The sequence below is a fragment of the Cetorhinus maximus genome, chromosome 7 (assembly GCF_964194155.1).
Source record: "Cetorhinus maximus chromosome 7, sCetMax3.hap1.1, whole genome shotgun sequence".
NCBI lineage: Eukaryota > Metazoa > Chordata > Chondrichthyes > Lamniformes > Cetorhinidae > Cetorhinus > Cetorhinus maximus.
Genome location: NC_135885.1, coordinates 85,510,299 through 85,523,406, shown reverse-complemented (window position 1 = coordinate 85,523,406; position 13,108 = coordinate 85,510,299). Strand labels below are relative to the sequence as shown.

Here is a 13,108-nt window from a genome sequence, read left to right as displayed (position 1 = left end):
GATTGATAGGCGGTCTGAATTCTGTGTGCAGCGCAGGTCCATTTTAAGAGGAGAAAGTAAACTGTGGTGCAAAGGAAATGCCACAGTCCAGTTAGTTAAACAGCACAGAAACAGGGACACTCCAGGCCAAGGGAAGCAATACCCTAACCGGCTGCACACCGAAGGGCACACAACAGTGCTTCTTGGGCGAGGTCAAAGATCCTGGATTTTCATTTTGGAATATGGACATTTTGGTTAACGGCCATTTCACAAATTTTAAATTGGACACAGGGGCAAGTGTTACGTTCCTGTCAGACAGAGAACCATGGCTGGTGACCCAACAGCTGATGTCACCCAGGACACACCTATACGGAGCGGGAGGCATAAAGCTCCTGGTGAAAGGCACCCTGCAGACGACACTGAGGTGCAAGGATAGAAGAACCCAAGAGACCCTGTTCATAGACTGCTCACTGCTAAGCTGCAAGCCTGTGCTGAACTTAACCTTTTATAAAACATTGACGAGATCAACCAACAAGGGCCTGGCTCCATGTATAAAAGTGAGTTCCTGAAGCTCTTTTTCAGGACTGGGGCTACTGAAAAACATATACACGGTCACACTGAGGGAGGATGCTAAATCTGTGTGCCTATTCACACCACAAAAGATTCCCCAGCCACTCATGAAACAAGTGCAGCAGCAGCTGGACGAGATGACACACATTAGCGTCATCTCCCCAGTCACACAACCAACCGTATAGTCTCAGTCTCAAAAAAGTATTTATGTCAACCTGACACAGCTCAATAAAGCCATAGTCAGAGAAATCCATTTCAGGTCCTCGCTGGACGAAAGCCTGACTAAACTCTCGAAGAGCACAGTATTTTCAAAGCTAGATGCCAACAGCAGCTTTTGGCAACTTCCCCTTGATGAAAAATCCAGGCTGCTGACCACAGTCATTAACCCCTTCGACACATTCTGCTTTTACCACCTGCCGTTTGGAATCACTTCAACCCCAGAAATATTTTATGTCGGCCATTTTGCAGGGCCTACAGGGGGCCATTTGCCACATGGATGATGTATTGGTTCGTGGTAAAAGGGTGGGGGAGCATGATGAGATTCACAGAAGTCTTAGGGAGCCTGCAGGAAGCAGGGCTGACGTTAAATGAGAAATGTGAATTCTCCAAAACATTTATTCAGTTCCCTTTTTTAAATTCATTTACGGAATGTGGGTGTTGCTGCCTGGGCCAGCATTTGTTGCCCATCCCTAATTGCCCTTGGGAAGGTGGTGGTGAGTTGCCTTCTTGAGCTGCTACAGTCCATGTGGTGTAGGAAGGGAGTTCCAGGATTTTGACCCAGCGACAGTGAAGGAACAGCGATATATTTCCAAGTCAGGATGGTGAGTGGCTTGGAGGGGAACTTCTAGGTGGTGGTTTTCCTATGTATCTGCTGTCCTTGTCCTTCTAGATGGTAGTGGTTGTGGACTTGGAAGGTGCTGCCTAAGGAGCCCTGGTGAATTTCTGCAGTGCAGCTTATAGATGGTGTACAAATCTGTCACTGTGTGTCTGTGGTGGAGGGAATGAATGTTTGTGGATGAGGTGCCAGTCAAGCGAGCTGCTTTGTCCTGGATGGTGTTGACGGAGTGTTTGAAGCGTTTGTTTGAAGACAAAGGCTTTATCCATGTTTGCCGGTTTTGGCGGGTTTCCGCTGCAATGGTACTCGCACTCAGCCTTGAAACAATTTTAAACAATGGCTGCTTGAATCAAACTAGCAGCAGACATCTCCATCTCAAGCTTCTTGAGTGTTGTTGGAGCTGCACTCATCTAAGCAATTGGAGAGTATTCCATCACACCCCTGGCTTGTGCCTTGTAGATGGAGGACAGGCTTTTGGGGAGTCAGGAGATGGGTTACTTGCCGCAGGATTCCTAGCCTCTGACCTGCTCTTGTAGCCACAATATTTATAAGGCTAGTCCAGTTCAGTTTCTGGTCAATAGTAGCTCCCAGCATATTGATAATGGGGGTTTCAGCGATGGTAATGCCAAGGGGTGATGGTTAGATTCTCTCTTGTTGGAGATGGTCATTGCCTGGTACTTGTGTGGTGTAAACGTTACTTGCCACTTGTCAGCCCAAGCCTAGATATTGTCCAGGTCTTGCTGCATTTGCACATGGGCTGCTTCAGTATCTGAGAAGTCACAAGTGGTGCTGAACATTGTATAATCATCAGCGAACATCCCCATTTCTGACCTTATGATGAAAGGAAGGTCATTGATGAAGCAGCTGAAGATGGTTGGGCCTAAGACACTACCCTGAGGATCTCCTGAGCCACATCGTCAGTAATAACGGCATCATGGTGGACCTACAGAAAATTAAAGCCGTTCGTGAGTTCCCAGCCCCATACTCGATTCCAGAGCTCCAGTGATTCTTGGGGATAGTGAATCAGTTGGTAAAACTTTTACCAAATTTAGCACAGGTAACAGAACCTTTGAGGCATTTATTTAAGAAAGACCAGGCATGGTACTGGGACTCACATCAAGGACAAACATTCACTCGCATCAAAGCGATGCTACTCTGCACTGACATTCTGCCCCACTACGACCCATCCCTGCCCAACACCATAGTAGCGGATGCCTCATCCACAGGCCTACAGGAACAATTGGATGGAAATCACTGACCAGTTTACTATGCTTACAGAGGGATGTTGGACACAGAGATGAGATGCATCATTACAGAAAGGGAAGCCCTCACAGTCACGTGGGCACGTGAGAATTTTTTGGATTATATCACCAGCCTCAGGGTCACAGTTGAAACAGACCATAAGCCACTGGTCTCATTAGTAGATGAAAAGGAGCTGGCAAAGATGCCTTCTAGAATCCAGAGGTTCGGCCTATGCTCATGAGATTTACCTCTGAGACGGTATGCATCCAAGGCAAAAACCAAACAGGCAGACACACTTTCCAGGGTGACAGTAGCCTTCCAGCAAAACAGGATGTCAATCTCATTGAAGAGCTGGAAGCGTACTCCCAATTGACAAGGAGACACCTGCCAGCAAATGCAAGTAAACTCAAACAGATTCACCAGGAACAAATATGAGATGAGCATGGCACTTGCAGCCACCGTTACTGCCAACAAGGATGGCCACCAGTCCAACTAGTGGTACCATGAAAGCTTGGTTTGACCAACAAAATCACTTTACGGCCATAGACGATCTCCTGGTCTACAATGAGCGGCTTGTCATCCCAGTTTTCCTTCAGCCGGAGATCCTTCAAAAAATACGCCAGGACCACCTGGGCATCACCAAGTGCCGGGTATGGGTTCAGTCCGCTATCTGGTGGCCAGGCATTTCCAGGGCTATTGAGGACACCATAGCAAACTTTCAGGTGTGTGTGCTGCACGTACAAGGCCAAAGAGAGCCCATCATTCCCACACAATTTCCCACCAGGCCATGGGAGAGGCTAGGCATCAACTTATTTCTCTGCAACAGCAAACTGCTGCTTTTAGTGGCGGATCACTTTTCCAGATGGTTTGAGGTGAAGCAACTATATACAACAACCACAGAGGCAGTAATTAAGGCACTGAAGTAGATGTTCATGAGTCACAGCATCCCGGACAGGATTGTGAACGTTGATGACCCACAATTTTCAAATGAGTACTTGCGCACTTCGCCACCACATCTGGCTTCCACCACTGTACTAGCTCCCTAAGATACCCACAGTTAATTGGGAGGCCAGAAGAGGGGCCCGCACTGTAAAAGTCCTCCTAAAAAAAAGAGTGAGGTCTTTTCCACAGCACTGCTAACCTACAGGTCCACCCCGTTACAGTGCAGCCTCGCCCCACCCAACTTCTGGTTGGCAGGGCACATAACTTCCAATCTGCCGAAAATACTAATACCAGGATTGGTAACCAAGGGTTATCAGGACATCCAAGCAAGACAGCTCCCCTACAGACAGGCATAAGCTTCTACCTACAACAAAAGGCACCGCGCCAGATACTTGCCACAACTATGAATGGATGACAAGGTCTCTAGGATTAAAGACCTAGAGAGAGAGAAGGTACTATTGTCAGGAAGGACAATGTCCAACCCCGATCCTACCAGGTTGGCACCCCAGACGGTACAGTCAGGAGAAACAAGAGGAGTCTCCTCCTCATTCCAGGACCCATAGTACAGTGGAGAGACCTTGAGGAAGATACCCAGATGCCAGAACAACCTTCCAGTCAACAGAGTTTACTTACAATGAAAGATCCTACCACTCCTCTGCCGCTGGTGCGACTGAGATATGGAAGGGTAATAAGGCCTCCCGACTGCCTGAACCTATAAACTCAGAGACTTGAAGGGGAAGATGGGGTGGTAATAACAATGTAAATACATGGGCCTGAATTCTACCCTTGGGGTGCGCCTGAAGTTGGCCCGGCTGGAAGCTCCAGGCCGAGATAGTGCTGTGAACGCAATCTTACTCTGGGCAGCCAATTAAGGCCCAGTAAACGTGAAACAAGACTGCTAGATGTGTTTTCCGTGTGTGGGGGTTGGAAGCGTCGGGTGCCAGGTCCAGTGGGGACACAGCGGGTGTTCAAAATATGGAAGAGGCAGCTCTCTGAAGGCTGCCAGGAGTTATGGGGCAGACTGAGGGAGCTGTTTGGAAACAATCCAAGAAATGTCCTAGTGTGCAGTCATGGCCTTATCATCTGGTGGTTGTGGAAGGTGGGAGGGCAAGCCAGGTGGGCAAACTGCACCCCTCACTCCTGTTTCTCAGATGAGTGCCTCGGAGTGCTGGTCAGGGAGATCTGTGCCAGGCGGCATATCCAAATGCACAGGGACGGCAAGAGAAGGCGAAGAAGGCCTGAGCAGAGGTCACTGCCCAGGTGAGTGGGCATGAGGTAGTGCAGCACAGGCTTGTAAAAGTATGATGTGGTGCTGGCGTACTGGGTTTGGTTCTCATTTACTGATTGTTAGCAAAGGAGACAGTGCCATTGACTTGACGAGGTATCATTGCCTTGGATGCTAACTGAAGGTTTGCTGGGTCAAAGTATCCCTGGTGCCCCTGCCTCCAGGAGGGTTCCTGTCTGTTGTCTCGAGGTCCTCATCCTGCGCCTCCCCAGGTTCTTCCTCTGAGCCATCACTTGAGTCACCCTCCCTGGGCTGTGGAGCTGCCTCACTTTCCTCAGCCTCCAGTGGGTCCCCCCTTGACAGAGCCAGGTTGTGCAGGGCGCAGCATGCAACGACTAAGGGGGAGACAGGTTCTGGAGGATACTGTAATGCTCCATCTGATTGGTCCAGGCATCTGAAGCGCATCTTCAGCTGCCCAATGTCCCTCCCCACCACTGCCCTTGTGGAGGCATGACTCCTGTTGTATCCCTCTTCGGCCTCAGTTCTTGGGTAATGAAGTGGAGTCAATCAGCCATCTCTTCAAGGGGTAGCCCTTGTCACCCAGGAGCCATCCATCCACTTGTGTAGGAGCCACAAACAGCCTTGGTACCAGTGAGTGCCGCAAGACGTAAACACCGTGTGAGCTCCCAGGGTAACGGGCACAAACTTGGAGAATCTGTCACAGAACCACTTTCTGTTTACAAAAGCTCCCGGCTCACTGGCTGGTGCCTTGATGACCATGTGAGTGGAATCTATCACACCCTGGATGCGGAGAAACCCAGTCATCGCAGCGAAGCCTCATGCTCTCTCTGCCTGGCTTGCCTCATCTCTTCAGAAGTGGATGAACTTGCAGACGTGTCTAAAGATAGCATCAGTCACAAGTTTGATACAAATCTGATTGAGAAATGCCGCACAGATCCCCCACTGAGCCCTGTAAAGAACTAGAGGCAGAGAAGTTGAGGGCCACTGTGACCTTCAAAGTCACCGGCATGGGATAGCCGCCCATGCAGTTAGAGACGATTTCCGGACCTATCACGTGACATATTGCTGTCACTGTGTCCCTGGAGAGGGGAAGTCTCCAACAGCACTGGACCTCGGACATCTGGAGGTGGTTGGAGAGCTGCCTGAGCACTGTAGTCGCTGGTTAGTGGCGTCTTTGGCATGCCCTCTTGTCTTGGCCTCCCTGCTGGTTCTGCAGCAACTAAGCCTGTGCCGCTCCTCTTAAAGATGTGTCCCTGGAACGCTGCACGTGCCCACCTGGCCCCCTCTCCCTCCTGCCCCTCTCTTCCTCTTCAGAGGAGGCTCCACCAGCAGAAAAACTATCCCCATTAGATGGGATGCAGAGGAGGAGTGCCTTGGAAATGAAGGAGCCCTGTGCTGCAATACTCAGGGGAATCTTCCAGGGAAGATGAGAACCTTCTAATGCTGAAAGGCAGGCTTGACAATCAAATGAGATGCAAAGAAACTCTGGGCCAACTCTGTCCTCACACAGCAAAGGACTGGCAATGACAGAGAAAGTGCTGCTGCTCCAGGGGCCTTTTATTCCGCCCATGGATGAGGAAATGATTAAAATGTGATTTCCGCCCACCCGTTTTGCCCATCTGATGAGCTAAAAATTGCTTGGGCAACGTGAAATCGCGGTCAATAGGCTTTTTAATGACCTTAATTGGCCCTTTAATTGTTGGCAAGTGCTGCTCTGACTCTCACGCGTGCCCACTGACTTCAATAGTGCATGTGTGTGTGATGACATCGGGACGCACGCCTGTCGTCATTTCGTGCAATTTTATGTGTATTATGCACCCGACCTCAGAACGCAAGATTCAGGCCATGGGTTAAACTGGAATAACTCGAAATACGTTGGATAAGGACTGGGAGGGAAGTGTAGTATATGGGTCTGGAAATAGGGTTAATGTGGGACTGAGCATAGTACTGCCCACACACTGATGTGAGACAACACATGACCTGCATCGAGGGGTCCGTCTCGTGTTGGACAGAGCCGTGTGCACAAGCAAGCTTGGAGACAGCTCCTTTATTGTAAATGTGTACATAGTTCTTGTTGTTAATAAATACATACAGTTAACTTACTTAACATTACAAAGAATTCATTAAGACCTACCGAATGGCATCCAACACCCTACAACACTCTTAGAGCTGGAATGGGTGAAAAATACAGGGTGTACCCTTCAGGAGACTGACTCCCTTGTTGAAGTCTGCAGCAGGTGTGGCAGAGGAGCCATTTTAAAGCCCCTTGTTTCAGGCTTGTGATTTGGGCTGCAAAATCAACTTGGAATCGCCTTTAAACATAAGCCAGAAATGTCCAGCTAGTGGTGGTAGTGAGCCTGCTGCTGCAAAGAAAGCAAGAAAAATTATCAGCCTCGCAGTGAACTTGAATGTTTTAGAATGTCTTGTGGCTGGAGAATGAGCAGTCAATATTAGTAGAGTTATTGGGCTACTCCCCACAACAATAAGAACAATCCATAGTAACACTGAGAAATCGAACAAAGTGTCCAAAGTGTCACATCTTTAAATGCTGGTAGGGTCATTCAGTCTAGAAGCAGCACAATGGAGAACATGGAAAGACTCTCGGCAGTCTGGATCGAAGACCGAAACCAATGCCAGGTGCCTCTTAGTTTGATGGTCATCCAAGAAAAAGCCAAAAGCCTGTAAGAAAACTTACAGAATGAGCAGGGTGAAGTTCTCAGTCAGAAAGTTTCAACTATAGTCATGGATGGTTTGAGCGTTTCAAGAGGTGATCCTATCTGCACAACATTAAAGTGACTGGCGAAGCAGCTAATGCTGATACATTCCTGATGAATTCCTTGCCCATTTGAAGAGAACCTTTGAAGATGGTGGCTACTCACCAAATCAAGTTTTTAATGCTGATGAGATGGGGCTTTTTTGGAAATGTTTTCTGCAGAGGATTACATTTTGAAAGAGGAGAGGACTGTGCCAGGATTTAAAGCTGCCAAAGATTGCCTGACTGTGCTGCTTGGTGGAAACAGTGCAGGAGATTTTAAGTTTAAGCCCTTAATGGTATACTAGTCCAAGACACCACGGGCATTAAGGGGTTATTCCAAGGCGCATTTGCATGTCATTTGGCGTTAAATAAGAGAGCCTGGATGACAGGAACACTCTTTCAAGAATGGTTCCCTCTGTATGCCAAACCTGCCAGAGAAAATCTCGCCTTCAAGATATTGCTCCTCTTGGATAATTGCCCAGATCATTCTGTCAGCCTTGATGAGTTGTCTGAAAATGTGAAGGTGATTTTCCTGCCACCCAACACGACTTCATTCATCTAGCCGAAAGGTCAGGGAGCAATAACAACATTGAAGGCTTACTATCTAAGCCGTACCTTCTCCCAACTCATCAAGGCAGCAAATGGTGGGAATGTGCCATCAGTCAGGGAATTTTGGCATGACTACAACATCCTCGAGGACATCGACAATGTTGCTGATTCATGGGATGAAGTCATGTCGTCGTGCCTGAACAGTTTGTGGTGGAAATTGTGGCTCAAGTGTGTTAGTGGCCATGGAGAATCTCACGGCGCTGCCCCTGAGATTCACTGTGAAGTAATTAGCTTGGCGAGGGAGGCTGTCTTTGATGAAGTGGATGAGGCTGATGTGGTAGAATTGCTTGCATCCCATGAGAGGAATTGGCCAATGAAAACTTAATGCAGCTAGAGAGTTAACGAGCTGAAGGGGAAGATCATGCTGAAAAACCTCCCTCTCGGGTTTTGTCAATGAAACGACTGTCAAGAAGTTTCCAACTCATAGAAGAGGCAATGGAAACCTTCACAGAGGATGACCCAAACAGAGAGCACTGTGCCAAATGAACAGGGTGATCAGTGATGGTACTAACTGTTACAGAGCAGTCGTGCAGGAGAAGCAAAAGAAAATAGTTCAACAGCCCTTGGATAAATTTTTCAAGGTTGTGGACGATCCTGGCCCTTCAACCCATTAACTCCACCAGGACCTGGCTGTTGCATGCCACCTTCAATTCAAAACCAAAATCACTCCAACTTCAGTCATTGAGCTTTTCAGAAGAAGACCAGGATCTCGAACCCTCAGGTCATGGCACCATGCAACTACCTCAAAGCACCATCAGCAGTGTCTTCAAAAGATTCTGCAAATCTAGTGGCAAGAAAAGTGGTGCAGCAGCAAGTTCTTCCCTCAAGCCAACATGCCCAGAATCAAAGTACTAAATTACTCAAAGCCACCTCCACCGAAATACTTTAGGGATGTTCTCAAAGTATCCCTGAAGAGGTCAAACATCTCCCCGACTCATGGTGACTGACAAAAATGGTCACACGTTGAGATGGGCATGCAGAGATGAACCAGTCTTGTCGACGATGGTACAGAGGCCAGAATTTTCCTGTCGGTGATTTGGGGGCGGGCCCTGCTCGCTGACGGGAAAATGACGTGGGATGACGTCAGGAGGAACCCCCGACGTCATCCCAGTCCCTTTAAATTTTTAGGAAGGCGTGCAGACAGCGAAATCAGCTGTTCGCCCGCCGACCTGCCAATGGCTAATTGAGACCATTGACAAGCTAATTAAGATAAGTAAAAACCTGCCCGTTCAACCTTAAGGCTGGTGGACAGGCCAGGAGCCCCAACGGGCTCCTAATAATGCATGAAACCTCATCCACTAGCGGGATGAGGTTTCATGTCTGTTTTTAAAAAGTTTAATAAAGTTTATGTCCTTTTTATTAACATGACCCATCTCGTGTGACATTGTCACATGAGGGGGACATGTTAATAATATTTTTATTTTTCTATTTTTTAAGTTTTGTGCACTGTCACTGATCTCCCTGAGACACCACTTAGTCTCAGGGAGCATTGTGCCCTTTCACGTGCATGCGCGAAAGAGCGCACTTTGACAGCTGGGGATTCCTCCCCCCTCCCCCCGCACAGAGCACATCCTGTCGGGCAGGCCACTGGGCGGGCCTTAATTGGCCCGCCCACTCAAAATAGCGGTGGGCCCCCCCGCCCACCAAGGGCAAAATTCTGTCCAGAAGTTCCAGTAGAAACAGTGCAGATGGAGCCAGATATTCAATCTGGGAAGAGCCCCTTTTCTGTGTTGCTGCTAGTTAGATGGCAAAATGATAGACTGAGATTTTGTAGTACAGCAAGGCAATATTGCTGGTTACACAAGCTAGAGCTCCATGTCACATGACTCTGACCTCTCCATATTATCTTTGACAAGGGATGTGTATCCCTCATCGGAGTTCCTGAGATGGTTAAATGTTCCAGTCATTAAGACTTGAAAGGGAGATTTCAGGGCTCTTTGTCTTAGCAGACAAGCAGACTCTGGCTGGCCAGCCTGGCTTATGAAATGCAGATGGTCTCTGCAGCCCACAGGGGGTCATTAGTGTCTCTTCAGAGATAACGAGGTGCAAGTTTCTGTGATACTGCCATGGTAGCTCCTTTGTTCGAGGGTCACAGACAAATATAGCTTCAGTACAGTTTTTTAAATTTTAGAGATAGCCATGAGGATATCTATATCTATAAAGAATGTACAGGGTGAGGTCTTAGTCATCTCACACAAAACACAACAGTCTTATAAGCCTCATAATTGTAACAATGTGCACTATCAACAAGTTAAGGGCATCAAAGTGGAAAATAGCCTCCTTGATTTTACATCCATTAAGAGGCAAACACTTTAAGCCTAAATGCTTCAAGGCAGTAACATAAAAACAATGGAGTAAGTGATGTGGGTGCAGAGGTGGCTACAGACAGACTGGGGAACACAAAGTGTTATGACCGAGATGGGAAGAATGCACTGTCGATCTCTTGTTTCACTACTCCACGGGTCACAAAATATATTTAAATGCTTTTTCTAGCTGGCTATACGGCCAAATATATGCTTTACCTATTAATCTCAGAATGATCACTCAAAGCTCAGGTTTCTTCAATAACAACAAAATTAAAACCAAATGGCATCCAGGTTACATAGTTGGTTTCTCAGCACTGGCCTGGGAAACAATCGATAACTCTTGCAGTACCTTTCAGGCCGACTTCAAAGAAAACTTACAGTCAGTCAATTTCAGAATGTAGAGCAACTTCAGAGCAACTTCTATTCACTCTCTGCTTTGGACTGGGTCTGAAGCTTCAGGAGCTGTTGTCTCCTTTACCCAAGCAGTTGACCCTTCTTGTTTCCTCCAAAGCAAAAACAGCCTATCCGCTTTTAAATGCAGTTTTCCAAAGCATGTTTTTTTGCAAAGCCATAAACCATCATGTGACCCTTTTGTACACAGTCCATCGGGGTCAAGAGGCTTCCAGCTTCTTTACAACTGCTTAATTACCTTTTCTTGTAAAATGCTGTCTTTTCCAGGAACAGCATCAACCAGAGCCCTTGCATTAACCCTTTCAGGGACAGTGTCTTTTAAAAAACCCAAATTCTTCCAGATTGTCCTTATTCCTTGAAGATGAATCATTTTCCATGATTAAAGCGTTTATAGCAAAAGGGAGTTGAAATCTGACGGTTTGAAAGTGGTCAATTTGGGTTCCATTACAAAATTGTTGGCTTATGCTTCTCCTACCTTCGGCTATATCCCTAGACTTTGTCTCCTAATACACCCAAGCCCCTTGCTTACTCTCACTCGACTCAAAGACACTACTCACTAGACTTTTCCCACATTGCCCAGATCCTCTGAACCTCTATAAGTATTCACCAATACCCAAACCACATTCTCCCCACTACCAGACTACTGAATTCTTAGGCCCTGAAATCTTCTTCTCCAATTTGCCCAGACCTCTGCACCTACCCCATTGTTCCTAGAACATCTCAGTGCAATGTCTATTCCCACCAACCCCGTCCATCCCCCCCACTCTAAATGCTACTAAATCCTGAGGCCCCCTCCAGTACTATCTGAACTTGGGTCTGTTCCTAGTGCTTTCCCACCAAAGGGACACCCCTAATGTTGGTACACCAGTGTCCCTGATAACTACTAGGCATAATAGCCTTGATCTTATAAAAGCACTGATGCACCATGATCAATGCTACAAGAAATCTGCCAGTATTTAAGTCAGATTAAGAATTAAGGACCTATATAAATTTATCTTTCTATTTATGTTTTTAGTACGCATCAATGATCTCTACTCCCACTTCAGAAGAGTTGTTAAAGCTTTGGTGATCAATGCACTTGATGACAATTTCCTCAAATCCTTGTATGGTGAGTATTGCTTCACAAAGGGAAGTGGGAGATCTCCATATTTTAATGAATAAAGGTATTGTCCACTGTAGAATGGAGTCATATAGATGAGAACATTTGATTCCTATTGTGTGCTGAATTAGACAATCTTAGTTTCAGCAAAAGGAATAATGCAGTAGTAAATTTGAACTCCATGCATATTGCTTATGGAGGGTAAAATGAACCTGGAATGCTATTCAGTGACCCACTGCTGAGTAAGGACAGAACCAAACTCAAGTGTGATATCTCCATAAATTCAATAATCTACTAGTAGTACTGTCAGGCTTCACACATAACGAATGACCACTAGTGGGGGACTTCCGAATCCATCACCAAGAGTGGTTCAGTAGCACCACTACTGGCTGAGTCCTGAAGAACAGGACTGGGCCTGCACTTGGTGGTGAGGGAACCAACAAGAGGAAAAGACCTACTTGACCTCACCCTCATCAATCTATCTGTTACAGATCCATCTGCCCATGACAGTATTGGTAGTAGTGACCACCACATAGACCTAGTGAAGATCAAGAGCTGTCTTCAGAGTGAACATACCCTCTATTGTGCTGTGTGGCACTACCACAGTCTTAAAAGGGATAGATTCAGAACAGATCTAGCAGCTTAAAACTGGGCATCCATGACGGGCTGTGGGCCATCAGCAGCAGCAGAAATGTATTCAACCACAATTTATAGACTCATGGCATGGCATATCCCCCACTCTACCATGACCATCAAACCGGAGAACCAGGGCTTTCTGGTTCAGTAAGGAGACCACACCAGGAGCAGCACCGGACATAACTGAAAATGAGGTGCCAACATGGTGAAGCTATAACACAGGGCTACATGCATTCTAAACATCAGAAGAAGCATGTTAAAGACAGAGCTAAGGGACCAGATCAAATCTCTGCAGTCCAGCCACACCCTGTCGTGAATGGTGGTGGGCAATTAAATATCTAACTGGAGGATGAGGATCCAGAAACATCCCCATCCTCAATGATGGGAAAGCCCAACACATCAGTGTAAAAGACAAGGCTGAAGCATTTTCAGATATCTTTGTCAGAAATGCCAAGTGGATGATCCATCTCAACTTCCT

General features: G+C 47.0%; 1 protein-coding gene across 1 annotated transcript in view; it reads left to right on the top strand.

Moving 5' to 3' along the window:
• Positions 1–13,108, top strand: part of ccdc82 (coiled-coil domain containing 82) — a 105,774-nt gene that overhangs the window by 30,324 nt on the left and 62,342 nt on the right. Inside the window, exon 4 of the mRNA XM_078545812.1 lies at positions 11,911–12,003. Within this exon, the coding sequence (XP_078401938.1) occupies positions 11,911–12,003 (93 nt within the window). The remainder of the gene's footprint in view (positions 1–11,910; positions 12,004–13,108) is intronic.